This window comes from Marmota monax, unplaced genomic scaffold (genome assembly GCF_021218885.2).
Source record: "Marmota monax isolate L192 unplaced genomic scaffold, Marmota_monax_Labrador192_F-V1.1 WCK01_AAM20220418_F8-fsc00080, whole genome shotgun sequence".
Lineage (NCBI taxonomy): Eukaryota > Metazoa > Chordata > Mammalia > Rodentia > Sciuridae > Marmota > Marmota monax.
The window spans coordinates 2815434-2842632 of NW_026694750.1; the positions used below are offsets into that span (position 1 = coordinate 2815434).

At 52.0% G+C, this 27199-nt stretch overlaps 1 protein-coding gene and 1 long non-coding RNA gene across 2 annotated transcripts; one reads left to right on the top strand and one right to left on the bottom strand.

Annotated features, from left to right (window-relative positions):
• Positions 1-305: 305 nt before the first annotated feature.
• Positions 306-2801, bottom strand: LOC124079311 (uncharacterized). The gene is made up of 2 exons (XR_006847259.2): positions 2571-2801; positions 306-1931 (listed from the first exon to the last, which is right to left on the bottom strand). It is a non-coding gene; the product is annotated as an uncharacterized LOC124079311 (long non-coding RNA).
• Positions 2802-6661: 3860 nt separating this feature from the next.
• On the top strand, positions 6662-25012 carry Gpr157 (G protein-coupled receptor 157). The gene is made up of 4 exons (XM_046424801.2): positions 6662-7127; positions 17864-18077; positions 20998-21195; positions 21438-25012. Exons 1-4 carry the CDS (start codon positions 6745-6747, stop codon positions 21651-21653), a joined length of 1011 nt encoding a protein of 336 aa, XP_046280757.1. The 5' UTR covers positions 6662-6744; the 3' UTR covers positions 21654-25012.
• The last annotated feature ends 2187 nt before the right edge of the window (positions 25013-27199 follow it).

A 27199-nucleotide genomic window follows, 5' to 3' on the forward strand; every position in this document is an offset into this window, starting at 1 on the left:
ATGAAATGTCCAGGATCAGCAAATTCAGAGAGACCGACAGCAGATCGGAGCCAGGGGAGGGGACCATCGAGGTTATTGCTTAAGGGGTGCAGAGTTTCTGTTGGGAGTGATGAAAAGGTTTTGGAAACAGACAGTGGTGACGGTTGCTCAACAGTGTGAATGCTGTTAACACTACTGAATTGTGTACCTAAGACCGAAGTGGCTGGCAGGGTAGCTCAGAGACAGAGCGTGCTAGCATGTGCAAGGCCTGGGATCCATCTCAAGCACAAACACACAAAAAAAGGGAAAGAAAGAGGTTGAAATGATAATGTCAACGTTACATAGGTTTTATGATAATTACAGTAATAATAAAAGTCATGTTTGAAGGTTTCTTTCTGGCACACTGATGTCCCTTCTGGTCACTGGGGTGCCTGAGCCTCTCCCCATCCACACAGTCGCTAGGACCTCTCTTCAGCCTCCTGCCTTCTTCAACACCATCTTTCCTTTTGTGGTAATGGGGATGGAACCCAGGGCCGCATGCACACTAGGCACGAGCTAGATCCCCAGCCCTCTTTCTTTTTCTTTTTTCTTTTCCTTTTCTTTTCTTGAGACAGGGTCCAGCTAAGTTTCCCAGAGTGGCCTTAAACTTGCCATCCTCCTGCTTCAGCCTCAGGAGTCCTGGGATTCCAGGCATGGTCACCGTGCCCGGCTCTTAAACACCATCTTGATGCTGACCATGGCCTCCTTCCTCTCTCAGCGGACACCGCCCCAGCTCCAGGACCCCCCAGGGTCGGTGTAATGGCTGGCTGGTGCCCATGGCCTCCCCTAAACTTGCTCCCTACAGTGAAAAGCAAGTCTGGCCTTTAGCCCAGAAGCCCAGAATCTTCCTTGACCCTTCCTCTCACAGCCCATCCCTATGTAAATTCTCAGCTCTGCAGGTACCTCCTCCGCCTGTTGTCCCCCATCAGATGACACTGCAGCCTCTCTGCTGGGCTGTATTCCTTGCCCCCTCTTTTAAATCAGCTCTCTCCAGGCCTCAGTTCAGCCCTCTAGTGGCTCCCAGGCCACCTGCATGTCAAAACTAGGGTCCTCTCACTGACTGTAGGCCCCAGGTGATCTCCCCTGTCACCACCTCTTGCCGCCTTCATACAGAGCCCCCTCCCTCGACTCAACAAATCTCACGGAGTCCCCCCTCTCTGCTTCCAGCCAGAGAAAACTCTATAAAGGGTTCCCTTATTCAGGCCAGGCCACCTGGGGGATTACCCAGGGACTTGAGTTATCTCTTCAAAATCCCCTCACATTAGGACCCAGTTCAGCATATGATTGAAAATCAGGGAACAGGAATCTTGGCTTGGCAGGGGTGGGGGCATATCTAGAGTCCTGCCCGTCAAACATGACCAGGACAGAGGTGCAGAATCAGGCTTCAACTTTTTCATTACACCATAAATCTCTCCTCTGGACTAGCCAGTCCTACCTGCAGAACTAGGCCCAGGTGGACGCAGAGAGGAAAACAGACCCTCCCTCCAGTGGCTTAGCCACCAGCCCTACAAACCCAGGCAGCAAGGAACTGTGGGCAGTGGCCGCCCTAGCAGCTAGCAATGGACAGGGCTGCCAGGACCAGGGTCTTCAGGTGTGCTCGGGCAGGCAGGCCAGGTGCTCAGAAAGCTGGGAGCAACCGCCTTGAGTTTGAGGTGGGAAGAGGGGAGGCGTCAGGGATGGGGAGAGTTTAAACACACCCCATCAAGTCCTGGGGCTTCTGTAGGAAGACAGAGTCACCAGACGGTACACCTTGAAGTCCAGGGCTCCTGACTTCAGAAATGTGGTTGGCCGGGCTCACCCTGCTTGTTCGTCTGTGTGGGCCAACAGGTTGTGCAATCTCCTCTGGGGACGCTGGAGGTGGGAGAAGGGGGAAGGGGCCCTCATGGGCTGGATGCTCTCTGTGGTCAAAGTACCTGGGGAGGGAGAGGAAAGGCAGCAATCAGGGCAGCGACTGGGCGCGGCTTACATCCCACTCACCTTCAAACAGGGAAGTGAGAAAGGTGGCCCACGTTTCTCCCCAAAAAGGAAAGTCCCTCTTCTGTTCTAGTTTTAAAACACACATTCATGGCCTGTGATTTACGTCAGAGTTGACCTCAGAAAATTATTTAGAGGTCCTCCATTTTAGAGACCCCCAAGTCTTCACCCCCTTCACAGTTGTCAAAGGAGGAGACTCTTGAGCCCTCTCTTGGGGTGAGAGGAAGGAGAGAACCTTCTCTTGGAACTGCCTGCTACAATTATGGGGCTTTTCTGGGTCTGGGCCTCCAGTTCTCAGACAGTTGGGGTGCAAGGGAGATGGTCGCCATGTGGCAGGACACTGGACGTGGGCCCTCTGGATGCTGGACATGGAGCAACAGACAACTGCCAGGTGGCTTGGCACAGCCACCAGAGAAACAACTCAGGGTCACAAGAGGACCAGCAGCCCCTGGGGTGGGAGAAGCGGAGCCCCAGCATCTCTGCTGAGACTCCCAGAGTTGAGGATGCATGGCTCCCCTTGGTGGAGGCCCCTCAGGAGGCTCAAGATCACTCAGCAACATGGGAAGGGAGATCCTCACCTCCTGACTGGGATATCAGTGAGCTCAGACGGTAGGAAACTTGCTTCAATCCCAACAGTCAGAGGCTGTATTGTGGCATCTCTCCCATTCTTTCCCCTAGTAATGAGAAGTGTGAAAATTCTTGGCATGCTGTTTTCCAGCATAAAGAAAACAAGCAAACTCCCGATCCAAACTGCCTGTAAGGTAGCCAACAGCTCACCCAGGGAGGCGGGCAGAGAGCTGCGGCTTCAGAACAGCAGGAACTGGGTAGTCAACTCCATCTGCACACAAGCAGGCTGCCCGAAGACCTCTCCTGTCCCTTTGCTGTCCTCCCCTCCCCTCCCCCAAATACCCAAAGGATTAAATGACCACGGTCTGTGCAGGAAGTCCTTTCCAGGCCCTTGCCGGGCCACATGCTGAAGCCCAGAGTTGGTTGCAAAATCCAAGTTCAAAACTATTCACACCAGTGAAAATCTGAGAGGCTTCAACGACAGAACTCTCAGCCAGGTTCTATCTGTGGGCCAGGGTCTCCTCAGAAGGCGGTCAGGGACTTCCAAACAATCAGAAGTGACTTGGACAGAAAACAGCTGCTCTTGCCTGTCTGCAGAGCAAATTCCATAAATATGTTTGCTGAGAACTGCTTTTAGTAACTTTTTTTAATGATTAAAAAAAAAAAAAGAGTACATGCTCATAAGCATTGCTTATAATAGCCAAAACCTGAAAACAGCCCAAATATCCAAAAACAACAGAACGGATAAGTATATTATGTATACAACGCAATACTACACAGCAATGAAAACAAATGAACTACAGCTAAGAGTAAAAACATGGGGGGGCTGGGGCTGGGGCTGGGCTCAGCGGTAGAGTGTTCACCTAGCACATGCCGGGCGCTGGGCTGCCTCCTCAGCACCACATAAAAATAAAATAAAGGTATTGTGTCCAACTACAACTAAAACAAAATATTTTTTTTTTTAAAAAAAAAAGCATGAGTGACTCTCAGAATAACGTGGAACACAAAAAGAGAAAACATGGCTAGGGTATGACTCAGGGGTAGAGCACTTGCCTAGCATGCATGAGGCCCTGGGTTCTATCCCCAGCAGCACGTTTGCACCCCCCCCCCACCACACACACACACACACTCAAAAGACACAAAAGTATAGAGTATGATCCACTTGAATAAAGCTCAATGACGGGCAAACTGCATACGTGGGTGGGTAACAAAAAAGGCGAGGAAATGGCTAAGGTGGAAGCAAGGGACTTGGGGCAAGCTCTGCCGAGCTGGTCATGATGGCTCTTCCTCTGGATGGATATTTGATTATTAAACTGCATATTTATATTTTAGGCACTTGTCAGTATGCATTTCTTCTTTTTTTTTGGGGGGGGGGGTGGGGGAGGCATGTGAAAAGATGCTCAACTTCATTGTACCAGGGATTGAACTCAGGGGCACTCGACCCCTGAGCCCCATCCCCAGCCCTGTTTTGTATTTTACTTAGAGACAGGGTCTCACTGAGTACCTTAATGCCTCGCTTTTGCTGAGGCTGACTTTAAACTCGATACTGTCTCAGCCTCCCAAGCCGCTGGGATTACAGGTGTGCACCACCACACCTGGCTCGGTATGCATATTTCATAGAACAATGACTTTAAAAGTTAGATACACAAAGATAACCTTTGCCGTCTATGACTCAAGTGCAAAATCAAATGTAATATACACCCCAAATTATAAAACATCATTGACAAGAGTTAAAGAAGTCCTAAATGAATGAGATGAAAAGATAGCACAGGCCATGGATAAGCTAGCCTTATACAAATTCAAAGAAAGCATCCCCGAATTTCCAGCTCTCCTTTTTCTTCTTTTTTCCCAATACTAGGGACTGAACCCAGGGGTGCTTTACCTCTAAGCTACATCTCCAGCCCTTTTTATTTTATTTTGAAACAGGATCTCTCCAAATTGCTGAGCCTGGCCTTGAACTCACCATCCTCCTGCCTCAGCTTTCTAGACTGCTAGGATTACAGGTGTGCACCACTGTGACCAGCCCAGGCAGGTTTTTTTCTAATAATAATAAAAAAAAGAATCTGCAAATAGGTATGGAATTGCACATTACTTCACATAGCCAAAACAATATTGAAAAAGGGGGGGGGGTGCTGGGAATCAAAACCAGGACAGCTTGGAGGCTAAGCAAGTTCTCTTTCTCAGACCTTCAACCCTAGTCCTACCTTTGTTCTTTGAGCCACATTATCAAGAAAGTGAAAAAAAAAAAGTGCACAGTATGGGAGAAAATATTTGCAATCAAATATCTGACAAGGGTCTAATACCCAGGATATACAAAGAACTCTTAAAAACAACAAAAAGGCAAACGAATTTAAAAATAAGCAAGATACCTGAATACCTGAATAGACATTTCTTCAAAGTTGATACACAAATGCCCCGCAAGCATGCAAAAAGATGCTCAACTTCATTGTTCATTAGAGGAATGCAAATCAAATCAAAATCACAATTGAGTTGGGTAAAGTGGTACTCTTCTGTCATCCCAGCAACCTGGGAGGCTGAGGCAAGAGGATCAAAAATTCAAGGCTAGTCTGGGCAACTTAGTGAGACCCCTTTCAAAAATAAAAATATAGGGTTGGGTTGTGGCTCAGCAGTAGTGCACTTGCCTAGCATGCGTGAGGCACTCACTGGGTTCGATTCTCAGCACCACATACAAATAAGTGAAAAAATAAAAGTCCATCAACAATTAAAATAATAATAATAAAAATATAAAAGGACAGGAGTGTAGCTCCGTGGTAGAAGTTCCCTAAGTTAAATCCTTAGCACCTGGAACAAACACACACAATGAGATACCACTTCACACCCATTAGGACAGCCCAAAGCACCAAACAAAAAGTGTTGTAAGAAATTGGAAACCTAAAATATTGCTAGTGGAATGTAAAATGGCACAGACACTTTGGAAAATAATCTGGCAGCTCCTCATAGGTTTAATAGAGAGTTACTTTAAGACCTAGCAACTCCACTTCTGGGTAAGTGCCCAAGAGACTTGAAAACAGGTCCAACAAAAATTTGTACCTGGGTTACATTATTCATAATAGCCAAAAAGTGTTAGCAACTCAGATGTTCATAGCTGCTGAGCAGATAAGTAAAATGTGATATATCTGTACCATGGAATATTATCCATCCATAAGAAGAAATGAAATACTGATATATGCTATAACTTGGATGAACCTAAACAACACTAAGAGGGAGAAGCTCCACACTAAAGGCTACATATTATATGATTCTATTTATATGAAATGTTCAAAATAGGCAAATCCATACATTTTGCAAATTAGATCAGAGTGATGGTTGCACACTTGTGAATATACCCCAAACCAATAAAATGTAGTGTTAGAGGGCCAGTTTTACAGTATGTGAATTATATCGCAATTAAAAATATAAAAATTTCGAACAAGGTTTAAAAAACCTATACATTGGGAATTAACATTTCATTTTTAAACAACCACACTGAATGACCTATATTGGTTAAAGACACTCGATCCACCGAGGCCCCACCACTTGTGAGCGCTGGAAAACCACCACGGCTTCAGGAATGTGGCTCACACTCCGGAGCTGTTTTTGTCACCAGTGGAAAGAATGTCTCCATCACCCCCTCCCCACCACCCACATTGCTGGCTGAAAGGGAGAAAGTAATATTAGCCCTAAAAATGCCACTCCTCCCCCCAGGGGACGGGACGTTCCAACCATCTGGCAAGAGCAGGGGTAACCCTAGGCGGAGCGGGGCGGCGGGGGTCCGGGGGGTGGGGCCCACGGGGGAGAGGTGTAGGGGTGCAGGGGCGTGGCCTACGATTGGGCAAGGTGAGGAGTGGGCTGTGGGCGTGGCCTGGGGCGGGGGCGAGAGGTTGTGGGGGCGGGGCGCCGGGGCAGGCCGTGGAGCGTGGGCGAGGCGGTGGGCGGGGCATCGGGGCGGGGCAATGCACGGGGCGGGGCCACAGGTGGAGCTGCGGGGGCGCGGGGGCGTGGTCGGGGCGGGACGCGGGACTGCGGACCGATGGGCCGGGCCGGGCGGGGCGGGCGCCCGGACGCGAGCCGCGGGCACTTTGGTGTCTAGACGGCGGCGGCCGCCGCCCGCGCTGCCCAGCCTGGACCTCGCGGCGTCCCTGCTCCCGCGGCCCCCTGGCCGCCTGCCCCGAGCCCTAGCCGGCCATGCCGCTGCCCGCACCGCCCACCGAACTCCTGCCGTCGGAGCGCGCCGTGGTGCTGCTGTCGTGCGCGCTGTCAGCGCTGGGCTCCGGCCTGTTGGTGGCCACGCACGCCCTCTGGCCCGACCTGCGCAGCCGGGCGCGGCGTCTGCTGCTCTTTCTGTCGCTGGCCGACTTGCTCTCGGCCGCCTCCTACTTCTACGGGGTGCTGCAGGACTTCTCGGGCCCCTCGTGGGACTGCGTGCTACAAGGAGCGGTCTCCTCCTTCGCCAACACTAGCTCCTTCTTCTGGACGGTGGCCATCGCCCTCTACCTATACCTCAGCATCGTCCACGCCGCGCGGGGGCCGCGGACCGACCGCCTACTCTGGGCCTTCCACGCTGTCAGGTGCGTGTGGCATTGCTGCTTCGGGGGGGGGGGGAGCACTCAGTCCCACCTTCTGCCGGGTCCTGCCTGCTTTCCTTCGCGCCCCCTCCCGCAGGCCGCGTCTTGGTCAGGCGCCCAGTAGGCAGTTGTGCCCCTCAGCATCCCTGGGCCCACAGGAGGGTGCCCAGGTTGCAGGAGCTGTAGATCAAGCCTGTGCATCCCTGCAGAGGGCGTCCCTTGTGCCTGCCCCAGCTGGAGCCTCTTAGCAAGATGGGGAACAGATCTCACCCTCAGGGCCCAGATCTGAGCACTTAATAGGCACTGGGGCAACACTTTGTGCGCTTTGACTCCTGCTTCACTGTGTTCTGGCCATTCTTGCTGCCCATGGGGAAACGCTGCCCATGGGGAAACGCTCCCCATCCCCAGGATGTGGCTGTGGTGCTGGGAGCCAGGCAACTGCCACCTCCATGCTATGGTGGGTGTGGTGCATTCAGCCTCTCCCAGGCCACAGTGTCCCAGCCGTAAAACTTGCAGAGGGACCTACCATCTTTTCATCTTTTTAGTTTTGTCTTTGGTCATTTCTGAACTTCAGGGCCCAGCCGCCATTCTGGGTGATCTTGACTTTCCAGAATTCAGGAGCTCTAAGACAGGTCAATAACAACCCATTGAGTGTAAGAAAGCTGACAGCTGACAGCAGTCTCTGAGAACAAGGAAACCCAAGGCCTTGCCCTGTGATGCCCTAGCCTTCAAGCATCTCAGCAAGAAAGCCCTACCCAAATAAGGTCCGTCCTTCCTGGTGTAGTTTCAGGGTTCGAATTTCTCATGGTGTCCTGTGCTGAAGCAAAGGCAGGATTCCTAGGGCTGGTTTACTCTTCTCCTTCCCCCAGATCAGAGCACCAAAGACTGTCCTAATTATAGATCCTTTCTATTAAAAACTTGAGTGTTTTCCAAGGACTAAGAGGATAGTCAGCACTTTGGTAGAGACAGGTCACCTGGGTGTCACACGCTGAGGCAGCCAGCTGGGAAGAGTCACTTGACCTCTAGCTCTAGTAGCTGCTGGATGAAGGCCAGTTGGTCCCTGAGAAACTAAGGGTCCTGCTTCTCAGCTGTTCAAATCAAAACCTTCACACTGTGTCACTCAAAAAAGTGGCTCAGATGCAGGGACCCAGAGAGGGGGGCAACCATTTCTCCTACCCCTTGCAGTGTGTCACCTGAGGCTGACTGTCAGATACCAGCCATCCTTGGTGGCAGCTTGGGTTGAGGTGGGCAGTGTGAACACTGTAGTTCCCAGGTAGTAAAGAAGTATCTAAGACTGGACCTTTCTTTGCAAGAATCTCTTCTCTTCCCAGCTTTTTTTTTTTTTCCAAAATATTTAATACGTTACTTTTTTTAAAGTGATAATCAGGCTAGGTGTGGTGGTGCATGCTTGTAATCTCAGCTGTTCAGAGGATTATAAGTTCAAGGCCAGTCTGGGCAACTTAGCAAGAGCCTGTCTCAACATAAAATAAGAAAGCTCAGGGGCGGGGTGGGGGGGAACTCAATGGTAAGGTGCCCCTGGGTTCAATTCCCAGTTCCAATAAATTAATAAGTAAGGTGATACCCAGAACCTGGTGCAGCTCCTATAGAATATGGATTTCCTAACAGATCTGAGGTGGGAGTTCTTTCCGTACATTTCTCATCAGGGACCCTATGGCAGGGTTTTTTGTGATGCTAGGGAAGCCTTCCTTCTAGGGAAAGCTGTGTTTGAGGGAATTGTTATAACCTGTCCAACAGGTTATTTATTGACCCAGATCCTCCCAGACTTATTGAGCTTGCTCAGGACTATCCCATATTTTTCTTTGGAGAATTAATTTCTTGTTGCTGAAGGACCTAGTGATGTGATAAAGCTTATCTTTAGGCACAGATTACCTGATCATCCACTTTTGACCATTTCAATATACTAAAAACCAAATGGTTCAGTCTTGGAAACTGTTTTAAAATATGACAATATGGAAGGTGAATATCTAAAGAGTTTTAGATTTTATATATATATATATATATATATATATTTTTTTTTTTTTTTTTTTTTTGTTTTTTTGTGGTTGTTGTTGTTTTATTTGTGCTAGTGGGGCTTGGATCCAGGGTGCTCTAACACTGAGCTATATCCCCAGCCCTTTTTTATTTTTTATTTTGAGACAGAGTCTCCCTAAGTTGCCCAGGCTGTCCTTGAACTTGCAATCCTCCTGCCTCAGCCTCCCAAGTCACTGGGATTTATAGGTGTATGTCACCATATCCAGCTAAGAATTGATTTTTTTTAAACCCACCAATGTCCTGAAAAAGGAACAAAGGATACATTCAGGCAAAATAGTAAAAGCATCTGATAAATGTATATGGAAAACAAATTTAATCCCATTAATAGCCAAAACAACAATGAGGTACCATTCATCAATTAAATTAGATGAAAAAATAATAAGGTAGAATGACAAATGACAGTGAAACTGGTATTTTCCTACATTAGTACTGGCATTATAAATTGAAGTAATCCTTGTAGAAAGTATTTGGTTCATACCCCTGATCCAGTAATCCTATTTCCAGGACCTAGTCTGAGAAGACCATCCAAAATACATACTAAGCTGAAGGTTCAAGGGAGCTTGTGAGGTGGTGTTGTCATAGTGAGAATTTAGAAGCAACCTCAGTGCCCAATAATAGGGGAACAATAAGTGATAGACTATCCTCCCCTTTTGAAATGCCATGTCACTGATGAGTACTGGTTGCAAACTCTCCAGGTTGTATTTTTTAAATGGATGATAAAAAGAGAAGTGAAAAAAAAAAAGCCATCTCTAAAGCTGATTATAGCCGTGGAAACACAGAGGGTCACAGAGAATCCTGCACACTCACAAGCTCCCAGGAAAGCACCTGTGTGGCCCTTGGTGAGCCATAATGACACCTAACATGGTTCCATTTACAGGCTTTTTTTCTCCTCCTTAGAAAAGGAGAATAGCTTAGACTTCATCCTCAGGGAAAGAGTCTTTCATCATGAACTGCATGTGGTTCCTGATGCTTGGTAAAGTGCTGTCCCATTCATTAGCTCATAGAGCACAGGTAACCCAGCCAGATGGACAGGGTGAGCACCCTCCATTCATAGCAGACAAGATGGCCCAAGACCACGCACTTGGGAGGCTTAGGAGTAGAACCTGGTTATGACCCACTCCATGGTCCATGCTCTTGTGATTGTGTCTTGATCTCTAGTTTTTGAAAACTGAGATAGAATTTCAACCATAGGGCTGGGGGTGTAGCCCAGCAGTAGAGCACTTGCTTGCCTAGTATACATGTGGTCCTGGGTTCCATCCCCAGCCCACGCACGCAGGTGTGCACACAAATAATAATTTCAACAATTATTTATTCTTTTTTCCCACATATTAATATTTTATCATGTTAGCTTTTTCCTCTCCAGTTACTTTTTCCAGAACCACTTAAGAGTCACAGACATGATACCCCCTCAACCCAGAATACCTCAGTGTGTACTGCCAGAAGGCAGCAGTCTCTTACAGAAACGTGCACTTACCCAAACCACGAATTTGCCAGGTGCGGTGGCTCACACCTATAATTCCAACAACCTGGGAGGCTGAGGCAGGGGGATTGCAAGTTCAAAGCCAGCTTCAGCAATTTATTAAGACCCTGTCTCAAAATAAAAAATATAAAGGCTAGGAATGTGACTCAGTGGTTAAGCATCCCTGGGTTCCATCGCTGATACAAAAAAAAAGGCAGGAAATTAGCAGGAGGAACACTGTTACCTGATTGGTGGGCTTTATCGAGATGTTTGTCCATTGCCTAACAGCATCCCTCGGAGCAAAAGAAAATCCCTCGGACCTTGACTTTCCATGGCTCTTTACTCCCCTTCAGTTCTTCCATCTGTTATAACACTGACATTTTGAAGAGTGCAGGAAGATACCAGTCTCACCAGCATTTTTCCTAAATGTTCTGCCGAACTTCATAGAATGTTCCTGGGTTTGTCTGAAGCTTCCTCCTGATTGCTTTCAGGTCTGCACTTGGGTCCCAGAAGCCCATCCCCCCACCCCGGGGTGACTCTGGATGTTCCCTTAGTGGTGATGTGGCTCTGATGGCTCAGCCCAGGTGGTATCTGCAGCCTCCCCGGCTGCAGAGTTACTGCTTTCCTTTTGTAATTACGGTTTTGCTTTCGTGAGTGTGTGTCACCTGAGGGAGGGGCTGGGGCTGCAGAGAAGGGGACATTTGCCTTCCTTCTGTAAGACCAGTGAGGTAAACCTTCAACTGTCCCCGCCTGCAGCCCTCTGCAGCTCCTACTTCCCCAAGGTCGAGGCTCCTTTAGTGACGCAAAGTGGGGTCAGGTCGGTGGAGCCAGGTGACAGCCCTCGTCCTATCTGCTTGGGGGTGGCTGGGTTGGGGGGTTCATCTCGCAGGATCAGGTGCAGTGTGGGCCGGGCCAGGGCATCTCCAGCAGTCTCTGAGTTTCTTCAGGCTCTGCTGAGGTGAGAGGGGCGAGCGGGACCGGCCAGTGCTCCGCACCCACCCTCTGGAGCTTTCTTGGAGTCACTGCAGGAGAAGGAGTCTGGCACCCTAAAAACCCTGCTCTGCGGGGGAGTGGGAAGTCCCAACACGGCAAAAAGGGGAAACAGGGCCCTGAGAGGGAGGCCCTGAGTTCTGTAATTGGAAAGGAGCTCGCGGTGCAGCAGAAGTGGCGGCCTTGGGCAGAGCTGAGTCTCAGGTCGTCCCTGCTGTTATCTGCACGGCTGTCCCCTCCACAACTCATGTTGACATTTCATCACCTCGGTAGCAGAATTAAGAAGGGGACCTTTGAGAGCTGGTGTGCTGGGGCTCAGTGGGTTTGCAGAGTTGTGCTGCTATTGGAAGAGAGGGTAGTTTGGTCCCCACTCTTTCTCTATCTCCAGATACCCCTCAACCTTCCTCCATGGGGTGACCCTTACCAGATGCTGGCACCCGGCTCTTGCACTCCCCGACATCTAGACCTTGAGCCAAAGAAGTTTCTGTTGTTTGTGACTTGCCCAGCCTGAGACACTCTGTTACAGCAGCAGACCGTGAACTAAGACACTCCCTACACAGAGAGCCCTGAGTGAGGGATGCACAAGGTAGCTTCGGGAATGGCACCCCTTGTCACCACTCCCCAAAGGGACAAAAGTTGAACTGGCTTTTGTTTGTTCCCCAAAAAAGGCTTTCTGGATTACCATGAGATGGTGAGGTCACAGCACCAAGTTGGTGTGTGCAACTGAGGACCAGTACCAGGGGCCAGGAGCACAGAGGCTGCCGGCCCCTGGCCCTTCCCGAGCCTAGTGGCCAGGAACCCAGGGGGTAGGAAGCACCTCTGAGCTGAGGGCTGTGGATGGTGGCACCAAAGCTGCAGTGACCCATGGCGGCCTGGCCCAGTGGCTGACTCACTTAACCTCCCCCACGGCCTAGCGCTCTGCCCCATGAGCTGGACAAGTGTCCATTGTACCCGGCCAGCGGCCTCTCACCAGCCTTACTCCCCACAGCTGGGCGCCCCCGGCCTTGAGCTCTCGGGAGTTTTCTAAATTGGCACATTGTTGCAGGGTGTGTGGTTTTGTTCCCAAAGCAGTTTTTTGAGTTATGTTAGCATTCAAGACTCTCTGTTGCCACATACTCACAACAGGAGCGGCTATTTGGCCCACAGGGGAGAAAGAAGACCCCCTTTGTTTTCTCCAGCAGGTGCCCACCTCCAAAATTTGAAGGGGGAGTGGGGTTTGAGGTGAGGGAGAGGCGCAGTGTCTCCAGCTCTCGCAGCTCAGCCCTTTGTGGGACCCGAGGCAGGGGGCAGGGATTGAAGCCATCTTTGGAAAGCGTTGGGCAGCTCCGACCTTTACATGAAGTGAGGGGGTGTCCCCCAACCCTGACTGGTGGGAGAGGTCAGGGGCCACATGACGCTCTCACAGGCAGAGCTGGGGTCTGGAGGGACCAGGCTCTGGACGGGAATTGTCGGGAGCCCGGAGCTGGCTCTTCCGGAGGCCACGGCTACCTGTCCTCAGACAATAAATGCCAGGAAATTCAAGGGTAGGAGGCCGTTTGCTCACCTCGAAGCTAATCCTGTGTGGCAAGTCCAGTTCCACTTCCCTGCAGGACACTTATGACAGAAAGGATACTGAGTTCCCAGAAGGTCCCCTCCCCAGGTCACCTGGGTCCCTGACCAGCACCACCAGTTTGGGCATGGTGGGGAGCTTCCCATTCATCCCTTCCCTTGGGTTTGGGGGTCCTGGGGACTAGGAGCCCACAGCTCTGTCCCCCATGGTTTGTTGGAAGCCACTTGTGCTAATCAGCTCAGGCTGTGGTGACTGGGTGGCTCAAGCAGCAACAATTTCCTCTTTCACAGCTCTGGGGGACGAAAGTCCAGGACAAGGTGTGGGCAGGGCTGGCTCCTCCTGAGGCCTCTCTCCTTGGCTTGTGGATGGCATCTTCTCCAAGTGTCCTCACCTAGTTGTCATGTGTACGTGTCTGTCCTGATCTCTTCCTGTGAAGACCCAACCCTATGGGATTAGGACCCACTCTGGTGACCTCATTTTAACTTAATTGACTCTTGAAAAATTTCATCTCCAAACACACAGTCACGTTCCCAGGTCCTGAGGGTTAGGACTTCAACAGATGAATTTCAGGGACACGCAGTTCAACCAGTAACTCTCTGATAGGGGAGGAAGCCGTGCAGTCTGGCTAGGCAAACACGAACCAAGGGCCCAGGTGATTCTGGGAGAAGCCTGGGTTCTCCCTCCGAGCAGGGATCTGCTCAGGGTGTAGCGGTCTAGGCTTCTCCGGCTAGGCAGGCCCAGCCCAGACACCCCCAGCCTTATCAGTCACCTGCTCTAACCCCACTCTTCCCTCCGCGCTCCTAGTTTAGCTTCCCCCTTTGGCCATCTCTGTGCGGGGGCTGAGGATTAGCAGAACTTCCTGGGACTGTGGGGCCACCCCGGGACCACGTGGGTCGTGATCAAGTCAGTCCCTGGTCTCCTCCAGGAGCAGGCATCTCTGAGCTAGTTCTGACTTTAGTTTTTGACTGTCGGCTGCTTTTTCAAAGGGGGAAAACTGTCACGTCAGAATTGTAGTAAACCACTATAGCTCCGTGTGGCCACTCTGCTAGGGCAGCTGAGCTTCTCAGAGGACCCAGGAACACCAACATTCTCCTCACCCTGTGGCTCCTCTTTCTCTCTTCTGCCCAGTGGTATCCTGGAATCAGCTGGGAAGACCCACTTGTAGGGAATTTTGTGAGCTGATTGTTAGATACCACCATTACTAAAAATTAACTTCTATTTTGCGTTAATCCTCATTAATTACATTAATGCTCCACGCTGGGTGCTGGAGGTTGTTCACCTCTATCACATGTACGTCACAGAAATACTGTAGAACTGTGTGCTTGTGCTGCGGCCTCTGTTCCTATCTACCGATGCTGGTGGCCTGACACTGGCCATGGTGGGACTATTACACCACGGACTCAGCAAACAGTACAAACAAAGGCGTGGTCCATTGCTTTGTGGATTCCGTGAAGCTGAGGTTGGCAAACTTTTCCCATGAGGGACTTGAGGGTATTTCCAGGCTTTGCGGCCTCAGTTGAAACTGCCCAGTCCTGCTGCAAAACAGTCTTAGGGAATATGTAAATGAATGGGTGTGGCTGTGTTGCAATAAAACTTTATTAAAAAAAAAACAGGGGGCTGGGATTGTGGCTCAGAGGTAGAGCGCTCGCCTAGCGTGCGTGAGGCACTGGGTTCGATCCTCAGCACCACATAAATACAAAATAAAGACATTGTGTCCACCTATAATTAAAAAATAACCAGATTTGTCCCGAGTGCTGCAGTTTGCCAGGCCTTGATCTAGACTTTAGCACATTTTGAACCTAAAAGTGTGACCACCGAACTTAAGCAGAGTTGGCCACCATGTTGGGGCAGGAGGAAGCCAATATTTTAGGCAGAAGGTGAGGAGAAGAGGTGGTGTCGTGGGACACCAGTAAATGAGGAAACTCTCCTCAGTGTGGGAGAACTAGTGCCTGGTGAGCAGAGAGGTCGCTCCGTCACTGACCAGTGAAGCTCCAGCAGGGCTTGTTTTCTGCATTTCACGTTCATCTTTTACATGTTCAGGAAAATGAAAGCATAAACCAACTTCATGGGATGGGACTGCTCTCATTTGCTGACCACATCCATAGGTGGGCTGTGGATACCAGGGTTCAGGAAAAAAAAATCAGCAAAGTCATTCTGTGAGAATCGGTCGTAGGGAATTGACAATACGGAGTTTTGTGTATTGTGTTTTTATTTTTAGATTATGCGCTTTGCATCTTGATATCAGCGCAACTTAAGATAATTTGTATATGCATGAATACACACACACACATACACACACACGTACATCACACATCACACATCTGCATTTTTCTGATGAGCCGGTTGTGAAACATGAAGCGTGCCATGGTCTGATCCATAAGTCTGCGACTCGGGTCCAGCCTGCTCTGCGGGACTATTAGGACATTCCTCCTCCTCTGTCCCCACCAGATCCCTGATACCACCTTTTCCCACCACCCACTTAAGTACCTCCCTAGCAGCTTCTGGCCCCAACCTGGCTGCCGAGATGTGAGCTCAAGGTCCTTCCACCGCTGCCTGTTCTCAAGCTCCCTTCCTTAGCCCTTTCCCAACCCTCCCCCTTGTGGTCTTCTCTCTAGCTGTTTCATTATCCCTCCTAGCCCAAGCACACCCCCGTAGTACAGAAGAAATATGTCACTTCATACCTTTAGAACTACAGATCTAAACTCCGTGTGCAGGTCTGTCACTGTGTGGTCCCCAGGTTTCCTGTAAGGCCCATCCGGATGCAGAAGGGAAAGGGAATACTCCCCTGCCCACTCCCAGGAGCCTGGACCTGGGAGCTAGCCTCCTTCTCCTGCCCAGCCGATGGGAGGCCGCCCTGCCTGAGACTTGGCTGAAGTCCAGTCTCCTTCAGGGCAACTGTCCCCACATGTGGCACTAGTACTATTCCCATTCCCAGCATTCCTGCAAGGAGTCTTGAAAACCATAATGTGGTGAAAAACACATTCTGGCCTTACGATTGGAGTTTTCACACTTCTTTTTGCTTTTTTTCAATTCTGGGAATTGAACCCAGGATCACTCTATCACTGAGCCTGAACTGGAAGCGGTGGCACACACAGTGGCTTGGGAGGCTGAGGCAGGAGGATTGCAAGTTCAAAGCCAGTCTTGGGAACATGGTGAGGCCCTGAGCAACTTAACTAGAACCTGTCTAAAATAAAAAATAAAAAGGGCTGGCGATCTGGCTCAGTGGTTAAGCATCCTTGGGTTCAACCCCCTAATACCAATAAATGAATGAATGAATGAACGAACAAACGAAAAGGCTGGGGCTGGTGCTCAGTGGTCAAGTGTTCCTGCTCCAGTACCACCAAAATAAGATGACAGTCGCTGCTGCCCCCTGCTGAAGGTGACAGTAACTGCCCCTGGCAGCTGTTCCTGGTCTCCCCACAAAGGGCAGCAACAAGGACAGAGTGGATGGTTGTCTGGGTCACCTCTGTTCTGAGTGTCCTGCACCCAGCCAGGCCGAGGGAGTGCACGTCCCCCCTCCAGCCCCCATGCTGCCCCTCTGCTGGCCTGGCAGCGTGTGGAAAGCCTCACCCAGGCACGGCATCTAGGGGAGTTTGGGCAACAGACTCAGGTGGAACTTAACCTCGTCCGTCGCTGGTCTCCAGCTTCCTGTCAGAAGGGCCCACATTCCTGACACTGAGTTCTCGACACATGGCCAGTTTCTGAACTAACCCTGTTGCTGGCATCACTGATGGGACTGTTTCCACAGACTGTTCTGTTCTCTGAGCCACTGGCCCCGCACGTGGGTACTTGTGTCCATTCCTGGGGTCAGAAACCATGTGCAGCACCAGTGTCTACACCACAGGCCGGGTCCTGGAACAACAGTCTTGCAGTAGCAGACACATGCTCATCTGGTTGTTCCCATACGGTCCCCTCTGTCATCGTCCCCACTCTGTGAGGAGAACACTGGCGCGTGGAAGCTAAATAACTTCCGCAGAAGGAGCAGAGTCATGACTTGGACCCATCCCAATGCATCAAAGTCCAAGCTCTTAATGGCCCTCTCTGCCATCTCAATGCCACCGGAAGCCACATGCGGCTTTTGGTTGTATCCCTGATCTATTTAAGCTGCTTTGTAAGGAGCTGGGCAGAGAACTTGGGGAAGGGACTTGGGCCTGATCCCAGCTGTGCTGCTGTGGGGACGTGCTCCAGAAGGTTGAGCGGGGCATTGACCTTGAGGTTGGGGGCTGTCTGGCTTTATGCTTTAGAGGGGATGTGCTCACATCCCCCTTCTAGACCCTGAAATCAGCCTGCCCAGCACCTCACCACACCCATGTATGCACCCTCTGTGTACCCAAGGGTATACCAAGGCTGGCTGGGGGCTGCCTGCTGATGGCATGCATGCACAGCCCGGACACACAGGCTGGATTGGCACCATGGTGCCTAGGCCCCTCTGGAAGGAGCCATGCATGTGGGAGCCAGCTCTCGCCCACCATGTCCTAGCATTCATCTCTTAGGAGGCCTGGAATGCTAGGTTGGAGCCAGGCTCCCTGAGCAACACCTGCCCCTTCTTATTTCCCAGGACACTATCTGCTGAAGGCCTGGGGGAGCACTCTCCTCCCCAAAAGAGCCTCCCCAGGCATCTCTGCCCATGCTGACGTCGCTGGGCGCCTGGCCTGACCTCCGGGCCTCCTCTTCCTTGTTATTCCTCAGCTGGGGTGTCCCGCTGACCATCACAGTGGCAGCTGTCTCCCTAAAGAAGATCGGCTATGATGCCTCCGACGTGTCTGTGGGCTGGTGCTGGATCGACCTGGAGGCCGAGGACCGCCTGCTGTGGATGCTCTTGACCGGGAAGCTGTGGGAGATGCTGGCTTACATCCTGCTGCCCCTGCTGTACCTCCTGGTCAGGAAGCACATCAACAGAGCGGTAGGTGCCCACTGTGATGGCCCTTGGGGGACAGAACTAGTTTGAGGCCAGAGGGACAACATGCTGGCCACGTATCCAGCCCGGGGCCACGCGCTTTGTTACAGGAGGGTAATAGGTGGTGTGTGCGTCTGGGCCCTGTCAGGAGCCTGTCCCATTGTTCCTCCTTCAGTAGGTGAGGAAGCAGAGTTAAGGGGCCTGCCGGAAAGTCTGGGGCTCCCAAGGATTGAGCTGAAATCAGCAGAAGGAGCCTGGAGCCCGTCCTCAGCCACAGCCCTCCACTGCCCCCGTGTGGACAGCCCTCTGAGGTTGCTTGCACTTAGGAATTTAGACACAAGTTGAGGATGTGTCCCAGTGGAACTGCCCGCCCCCCCAAGGGAGGACGGCGGATTGCGTGATCAGTGATGCAAATAACCCGCCTCACCATCCTCAGAGATCAGGACAGTGTCATAAGTGGTCGACTTTGCAGGAATTTATAAATCAGTAGGGAGGACTGGCCAGAAAGGTGGTTTATAATGAGGATGAAAACATGGATCCTGCCTCCCTCCAGAGAGGAAGAAGCTTCAATAATTAAGGTAAAAGGCAAATATGATGCGTGGCCAGAGCGGCAAGGTAGATTTCAAGAAATCCTCCCAGTTCAGGCCTCCTGCCTGGTGCTGGTGCTGGTGAGAGTCCGCGTCCTTCTGGCCTGGCTGTAGGAGGGAGTGTCCTGACCTTTAAGTCATTCTGGGATTGTTTGTTTGGTTTCTTTTTGTGTAAGTCTGGGTCCTGTATGGAATTGAACCCAGAGCCTCACACTTAGGTCACTGAGCCACACACACCCAGGTCACCCTGTTGACTAAGCAGCCACTTCTGAGTTGGGATGCTTCTTGCAGCTGTCTGTGACCTTGGGCCACCTAATTCTTCCCCTGTAGTCCCCATCTGTCTTCTCAAGACATCTGGTTCTCTTTTGGCTCTTTACACAGAAATGTAGCTGGCCGGCCCAGCTGTGCAGCCCTCTCTGGCTCTGCTGGAGTCCTTGCTGGAGGGGCAAGATCTAGCAGTGGCTCTGAAGTTGCTTTTGTCCTCCCGCACGCCTGTGACTTGGTCCTCTCCATCCCCACCTTCTCTCTCCCACTCTCCTGGGGAGGCCCAGGGCTCCCAGTAGAGGTCCCCAGGCTCTGCCTTCTGGAGAAGCCCTTTTGTGTGTGTCCCGCTGACTCTCACCCTTTCTGCAGCAGAGCAGGAAGCCTGGGGACCCCGTGCCTGCCAGGCTGACTCCTGCGTGTGACAATGGGTTCTCTTTTTACAACTTGGCAAGTGTTTTCAAATAAAAAGGAATAAAGTGGGCAAAGGAGGTGAGACTGCACACGTTGTTCCCTCCCTGGAGCTAGCAGGACAGCTAAAAATAAGTGAGCAGGGAGCAGCTCTGTTCTGAAGAGGAGCCAACCCACAGCCCGGTCTGGGCCCAGATCTCCAGCCCATGACCCCTCTGTCCTCCCATAGGAAGTTCCCCCAAACCTGCAGCTCCAAAGGGTAGGGCGGCCCCCAAGGCTGCAAGGGTCGAGGTGCTCTGCCCAGGTGAGCCCAGACACCTGGGTGCTCAGGGAGGCCCAGGTGTGCATTGCTCCCCGCACCTAGGCCTTTGGGGTCCCAGACAGGCTCGGCTGAGGCTCGGTGCATGTCTTTGGTCTGTGTTGGCTCACCTATTTTTACAAATTGGGTTTTGATCTGGAACAGAGCCTCCTCCCTCTCGTGAAAGACATTCCCAGGAGTCGGGAAGCCAAGGCAGGTTCCAGCTGCCCTTCCTGTGGTGGGTGGGTGGGTAGGGACACGATAGTCCTGTGCTGGGGGGTCTTGTGTTCTAGAAGTGGGGTGCACTAGTGGGAACAAGTTGAAAACAAGGGTGGCTGATGTCAGAGGATGGAGATGACAGGAGCTAGAACAGACAACAGCCAAGGGCCGGATGTAGGGATGGGGCAGCTGCGAAACAGCTGTGCAGGGTGTCGGCCTCGTCCAGCAGGTGACCTGGGAGCAGAGGCTTGGAGAGGGTGAGGGAGCGACCCAGGAGGCTGAGGCAGGAGGATCACAAGTCCCAGGCAAGACATGTCTCAAAATAAAAAATAAAAAGGGCTGGGTATGGCTCAGTGGTTGAGCACCCCTGGATCCAATCCCCAGATTAGAAGAAGGAGGGGTAGGAGGGGGAGGCGGCAGCGAGGGAGTGACCACACAAACCAAGAGGGGAAAGCATTCCAGACACAGGCAACGGCCAGCACCGAGCCTGGGCTGGAGGCCTGCTGGGAGAACAGTAGGGGACCCTGTGGCTGGGGTGGCGGGAACTAGGGGACAGGGGTGGGAACGAGCACTCACCCACCCGCCGCGGGCTTTCAGGGAGCCCTCTGCTTCTGTGTTGAGAATGGACCGCAGGTGGGGAGGTGGCCGGGAGGCGGGGGGGGGGGCTGGGACACCGTTCCTGGCACCTGGAGAAGTGGCGATGGTGCTGGGGCCGGGGCGTGCGTGGTGGTGGGCAGGAGGGTCTGCAGGACCCACCTGTGAGTTGGACGGAAACTGGGGGGGAGAGAAGAGTGGAGGAAGATGCCCACGTGTCTGGCCCAGGAATCGCGGAAGATGGAGCTTCCCCTGGCAGATGGGCAAGCACACGAGGGCCAAGGCCAGGCGTCCCTCTGAGGCCCGAGGAGTTTCGGCGTCTTTGGGACACCCCCTGTGCAGATGGGGCGTGGGCAGTGATCTGCAAGTCGAGGGTTTGGAAAAGGGTCCAGTTTGGAACAGGTCAGAGGCTCCAGAGCATCAGGCCCAGGAGGCCCCAGAGGCCCCGCTCCTGCCTTCCTGGCTAGTTAGTGTAGGTGCCCAGGAAGACAGGGCAGCTGTGGGCGGAAGTGGCCAGAGAGCCGTTTGGTCAGGTCTGCTCTTGTCCCCTGTGCAGCGGGAAGCGCTCTCGGAGTACCGGCCCATCCTCTGCGACACACACCAGCTGCAGCGCCGCTCCTCCTCTGTGGCTGACAAGAAGCTGGTCCTCATCCCCCTCATCTTCATCTGCCTCCGCGTCTGGAGCACTGTGCGTTTCGTCCTGACCCTCTGCGGCTCCCCGGCCGTGCGGTTACCAGTGCTGGTCGTTCTGCATGTAGGTCTGCCCTCTCCACCCGGCTGCCCCTCCGTGGCATGGCCAGATCCCCTGTCCCACAGAAGAGTCCCTGTGTCCCAGTTTTAGGGCTGCAGCCAAGGAGCTCCGTCTCCTTCCCTGCCCCGGGTGGGCAGCCTCCCAGGGCAGGGAGGGCAGGAAAGGTCCTGGGTCCAGGCAGTTCCACGTGGTGGTCCTGCGACTGCCTGCAGACTGTGCTCAGGCCCCTTCTTTCCTCCCAACAGGGAATCGGCAACACCTTCCAGGGGGGAGCCAACTGCATCGTGTTCGTGCTCTGCACCCGTGCCGTCCGCACGCGGCTCGTCTCCCTTTGCTGCTGCTGCTGCGGCTCCCAGCCCTCCACCCAGAGCCCAGCCCGCCCTCCGGGGGCTTCTGTGCCCTCCAAGACCAGAGACGCTCAGGAACCCAGACAGACCCCAGAGGAGCCTCCCAGCACCTGAGCGTTAGCTTGTCCTCACACTGTGTCCCTGTCCGGGACAGGCAGCTTTGTGCATCCCACTGCAGGGACAGGGTGCATTTCTGCTGCACCTGAAGCCCCCGTGGGTGAAGCTCTTGACCTGGTGAGTGAGCAGCCACCAGCTCAGCCTTTCTACCTCCTGAGCCTCAGGCAGCACCTTCCCGGGCCTGTGTCCTGGCGCACCTGGGATTCATCTGGGTGAGCCCAGCATGAAGCTCAGAGCCAGTGAGGCAGGACCCTGTCAGGTGCCTCGGAGCGGGGGCTCTCGGTGTTCTGAGGCCACATGGCACTGTTTACAGTTTGAGGGACCCAGAGGTGTGTCCCCTGCCCTGACATCATAGGGCAGATTCCTGGCTTGTCAGGTGCTGGGATCCCCTGAAGAGCCCAGCTTTCCTTGGATAACACTGCTGGTCAGCAGAGGGGCAGTTCCCTTTAAACAGGTCCCCTGAGGTCACCTGTGACTGCCACAAATGAGCACAACCTAGTGCAGCCACTCAGGGACAGTCCCCTGGGTGCTTCCTGGATTCTCTCTTGTTTTGCAATACTGGGCTTGAACCCAGGGCCTTGATTGAACATGCTCCATAAGCACTCTACACTGAGCTACCTCCCAGGCCTTTTTATTTTGAGACAGAGACTCCCTAAGTTACCCAGGCTGGCTGCAAACTTGTGATCCTCCTGCCTCGGCCTCTAAATAACTGGGAGTACAGGCCAGTGCCACCACATGGGCCCTGGGTTTCCTCTCTGTGCACTGTCCGCCCTTCATGTGGATTGTGTTTTAAGTTTTAGCCCAGGCCAGATCCGGAGTCCTCCCCTTGCTGGTCAGTCACATAAACTACATGTCCCCTCCTCCAGTGCCAAGGCAGAGGTGTCCAGGGGAACCCTGAGGACCGCACACTCTTTCCTGGTATTTTCACCTACTGCCCTCGTTCTTAGGGTGGGTAGGGAGAGGGCCTGGTTTGCTCACATCCTAGCCTGCGTTTTTGGAGGAAAGATGCTCAGAGAGTAGATGACCCACATGCTGTTTCCTCCTTGAAGGTGAAGGCTTTCAGATTCAGCCTCAGCTAGGGGCAGAGCTCAGAGGTAGAGTGTGTGCTGGGCATGGACAAGGATGGCCATTTGGTCCCTGGCACCAAAAAAAAAAAAAAAAGATTGAGGCTTTTTGGTGGTTGGTTGGGGGAAGTGGCAGCCTGAGGCCTGGGGAATCATTTACATTTAAAAGAAAAAGGATTCTAAGAAGCATCTATAGCTCTGTAGTCCATAGCTCCTACACCAATACTTCCTCTCATTCCAGAAAGTGATCTCTGCAAGTCACCACAGCTGAGAACCTCAGGAAGTAATACATGTGACCTTAGAGGCCGGCAAGGACACCCCCAGCTTTACCCATAAGTGACTTCCCTTGGGTCCTGCCAGAATTCTGCAAAACTGAAATGATTTCCAGACCCAGTAAAATGGCTCTGGATTAAAACCAAAACCATGCTGTGCTATCTGTTTGTTTGACTTTCAAAAGCAAAATCTGTATCAGGAAAGGAGTAGTCATTTTGAGGATTGAGTCTAAAATGCTCATTTTGGTTTTCTTTGAAAACAGTTCTTTATGAAAGTTAGCCAGAGGGGGGAATCCCCTTAGGATTCAACGAAAGCTCTGGGCTACCGTATGGAAGGTTCCCTACCGGTAGGACATCTCCTGACAGAAACAGCCTCCCCTAAAGAGGTCACAGCAAACCTCCGGGCACACAGCTGGTGAAGACCTTTTAGCATCTAGAATGGGACAGAAATTCAGGGATTTGTTTGCTACAAACAAGAAAATGATCCACAGTTGAGTAAGAGTCCTGGCCCCAGAGCAAAGACATTAGGATAAACTAATGTCAGCAGGGAGCTCCAGACAGTGCCCAGAGGCGAGGACCTGGGTCTCCCCAGCTTGGCTGTGCTCAGAAAAGGCCTATAGAGGGAGTTGGGGACTCCAAGAACACCTGCTTTAGGTGCTAGGGCTCATTCAAGTTCTCATTCCATTCTTTTTTGGTGCCATTTTGGTGTCTGGATTGTCTGTTTTTGTAAAAAACCTCCAAACATTTACACCTTGTGTTATTTCCAATTCTGCTTTCTCTGCTGCCCACCTTGGTGCTGCAGATGAACGGTTACCAGGAGTGGCAGTGGTCCGGTGGGCAGGGGAGGGGCTTGTCCACACGCCTTAGGTGCCTTAGCCTTGGCCTCTGGCCCTCCCACCTCACAGAATGCCTTGCCTCTTGCTTAGAGCCAGGGACAGTCAGTCCAGCTGGGTGGGCAGAGTTCAGAACCAAAGGGGAACGGGAGGGAGTTTGCACCCCCACAGCAGGAGGGGCCATCGCTTCTGATCAGAGCCTGACTAGGCTGGCTTCACCCCTTTGACACTTTGCTGGACCCCAGTGGGTTCCGTTACGGTCATTAGTGTTTATCTGCCCCAGCTTAAGGTCATTGCAGCCCCTGACTGTATCCCCTGCCCCCCCCCCCCGTCCTTTTGCACAGCTGAATCTTGGTCTTGTAATCAGGTTGACCAGCCACTTCCTGCCTCTGTGCTTCTGAGAGGTGGATTTTTTTTTTTTTTAAAGTTGGTTGGTTTGTTCAGTTTTGTTTTTTAATAAAGATTATTCTTTAGCCCAGGCTGAGGGTACGAACAGAACTCTTCACCTGTCTACAATGAGAAAACCTGTTTTTACAGACTTCCTGTTGTGGCATAAGACAGTGTGAGTTTTTGCACGTGCAACATTGTACCGTAAACCCCTGACTGTCTGTGAAAGCCAAAGTCTTGCTATTTTAAATTAAATAAATAAATTATTTTTCTTCTGCAGTTGGGTAAAGGGACTGACCACTGATGTGGGAGGGGTGGGCCTGGAGGCTCAGACTGGCCTACTTCGGGCAGCCTTCCACTCTGCTGAAACCTGGAGAGACATCTCTGCCCTTCTATGTTGGCAAATGTCCCATAAGGTGCCACCCCATAGGGATAGCCAGTTTCTGAGTTTACTTGGTGAAGATCATGGAGGAAGAAAGTGGGGCGTATTCAAATACAGATTCCTGGGCCCTGTCCACAATGAGGGTCAACAGGTCCAGGTACTTGGCTCCCATGACTTGGGCCTAAACTTGCAGGAGGGAGACACTCCAGGGCTGAGCTGCAGGCCCAGTTGCCCATCATGTCTCACTTTTTGATGGTACCTGGTGAATCACTGCATCTGCCTTGCAGGCTTCCTGATAGGGATGTGTGGGACTCTGGGAGCTCTTCTCTGAAAGGCTGTGCTCTGAAGGCATTTCAAAACCAGGGAGAGGAGCCAGAGGCTTTGCTTGCACAACCCAAGTGGCCTGCTTTAGGCTTTTTTTTTTGAGACAAGCTCTTGCTGAGATGCTGAGGCTGGCTTTGAACTTGTGATCCTCCTGCCTCAGCCTCCCAAGCCACCCCTGACCTAGGCACATATTAATCATTGCATCTTAGAACGTTGCCCTCCTATATCTCTCAAGCTTTGTTTCTTCATTCTTCTTTCTGGATTTTGTGAAGTCAAAACAACATTAGCCTCTGGAAATGATACCTTTTAACACTAATTTTGTTATTTAGGTGCAACGTGCAAATTTAAGGAATACTAAATTGCAGTTTCTTCTTTGGGGTAACCCTTTGCAGTCTTTTAGCGATTCTGTCTGGCTTTTGTATCTCTAAACTCCATGCCATGCGCTTACCTGGGAGAAAAATGGAAGAAGCCACTCCCAGCCTATCTCTAGGGATCCACCTTGGCATGACTATAGCCATCTTGGTCATAAATGCCAACTCACCCACCAGGTGACCTTGGCATGCATTCCAAACCCTGTAGGATAAACAAAGTTGTTAAAATAGTCACCGTGCCAGCCATGGATGGCCAGAGTGTTTAGCTGACATGTTTGACAAATTCATGTTTTTTTGAGAAAGCCCAGGTACGTTCTGGCTGGCTGCAGCCCCTGTCCTCTGGCCAGCGTCCTTTGCAGGCTCTCAGAGTGGGATGGGACAAGAATGGAATGTCAATCCTTTTCTCTTTTGGTGCTGGGGGTGAAACCAGGGCCCCATGCACTCTAAGCATGAGCCCTACCACTCAGCTGCATTCCTAGCCCTAGCCATGGTTTTGAATGTCAAGATCCGTGGTTTGGGGGCTGGGGGTGTATCTCGGTGTAGAGTGGTTGCCTAGGCGTGCTCAAGGCACCCTCAAGAAAAAGGTGGGCCTTGCAGGGTGTGGGATGGGGCAAGGATCATGACAGAACTGTTTCAAATGCTGGGCACAGTCGTCACCCAAGGAGGGTCCGAGGAGGTCCCTGAAAGGGGAACCTCAACTCAGGACCAGTGGGGTTCTTGAAAAATGTCACAGGAGGGAATATTTAAGGATACATCCGAAAGGGGCGGCTAGCAGAGGTTTGCTTAGGAGGGAAGGATTCCGTGTTCAGGGAGGAAGGTGGGCTGTCCCAACCGTGAGAGGAGAAAGGCCTTGGTCCTAATATTTATGGGGCAGCAGCCAGGGGCTAGAGGTGGCGTTAGGGTGGGGTGACATAATTTCACTCCCGTCTTCAGGACCCAGCCTGCACCCTCATGAGCTGTTTCTTGGGTACTTCCAACTAATCATGGGCGCTTCTCTTTTCAGACTTGTGTAACTTTTTTCTCTGAATCTCCAAATTCCTCTCTCTCAGCCCGCTGAGGACTGGAGGGAGAGCCCTGAGAGGGTTTGGGGTGTAAACTGTCTTTGGATGCTTTGAGGCACCTTTCCAGGACATTCCAGAGGGAACCAGAAAGTGACTTGCAGCGTCCCTGTCCCTGGGCAGCTCTCCTGGGAGTGGTGAGGTGAGGGGGCCACAGGCAGCCACATTTAGGTACAAAGCCAAGTGGGTGGTTTCAATTCCCTGAGGAAAAGAGAAGCAGATGAGTCCCCACTACCAGGTCTGTGAGCCACGGGGCTCTGGGAAGGAAGCCTGGGTTCCAACCACAGCTCCGCCACTTATGACTGGATCACTCTGGGCAGATGATGTGGCCCCTCAGCCTGGGTTTCACCTAACCTGGGGGTGACAGGGAGACTGACCTGAGGCCGCTGCTTCACCAATGACTGGGCAAAGAGCTCCGTGACCCAGGATATCACCACCTCGAACTCGCCTGCTTCTGGGCCTCAGCAAGGCCTCAGTGGCCCCCAGTGGCCCCCAGGGGCCTTGGGAGGGGGGACTTAATTGATGGGTGCCTCCGTTTACACAAGGATTTCTGGCAGTTCCTCAAAACCAGGGAAGCAGCCCCTCTCTCCCTTGGACCCTCCCATAGCTCCTCTCCCTGGCAGACGGCCGAGCCCTGGTCTTGCCTGGGCCCGTTGCATGAGGGTGCAGAGGCGAAGGGAAATTCCAGGGTTTGCTGGGAAAAAAAACAGCAAAAAAATTAACTGGAGAATTAACAAGTTATTACACTGAAGAAGGGTGTCATAACTCTAAGCTTATATACCTTTTTTTTTCTATAGGAAAGGGAAGCATTTCTATTTGGAGACAGAAATTATCTTGTAAAAAGATTATTAT

Coding starts and splice junctions, on each gene's coding strand:
- Gpr157 (XM_046424801.2), top strand. CDS start 6,745: ATGCCGCTGCCCGCACCGCCCACCGAACTCCTGCCGTCGGAGCGCGCC. Junction 18,078..20,997: donor GGAAGCACATCAACAGAGCG/GTAGGTGCCCAC, acceptor TCCCCTGTGCAG/CGGGAAGCGCTCTCGGAGTA. Junction 21,196..21,437: donor CAGTGCTGGTCGTTCTGCAT/GTAGGTCTGCCC, acceptor TCCTCCCAACAG/GGAATCGGCAACACCTTCCA.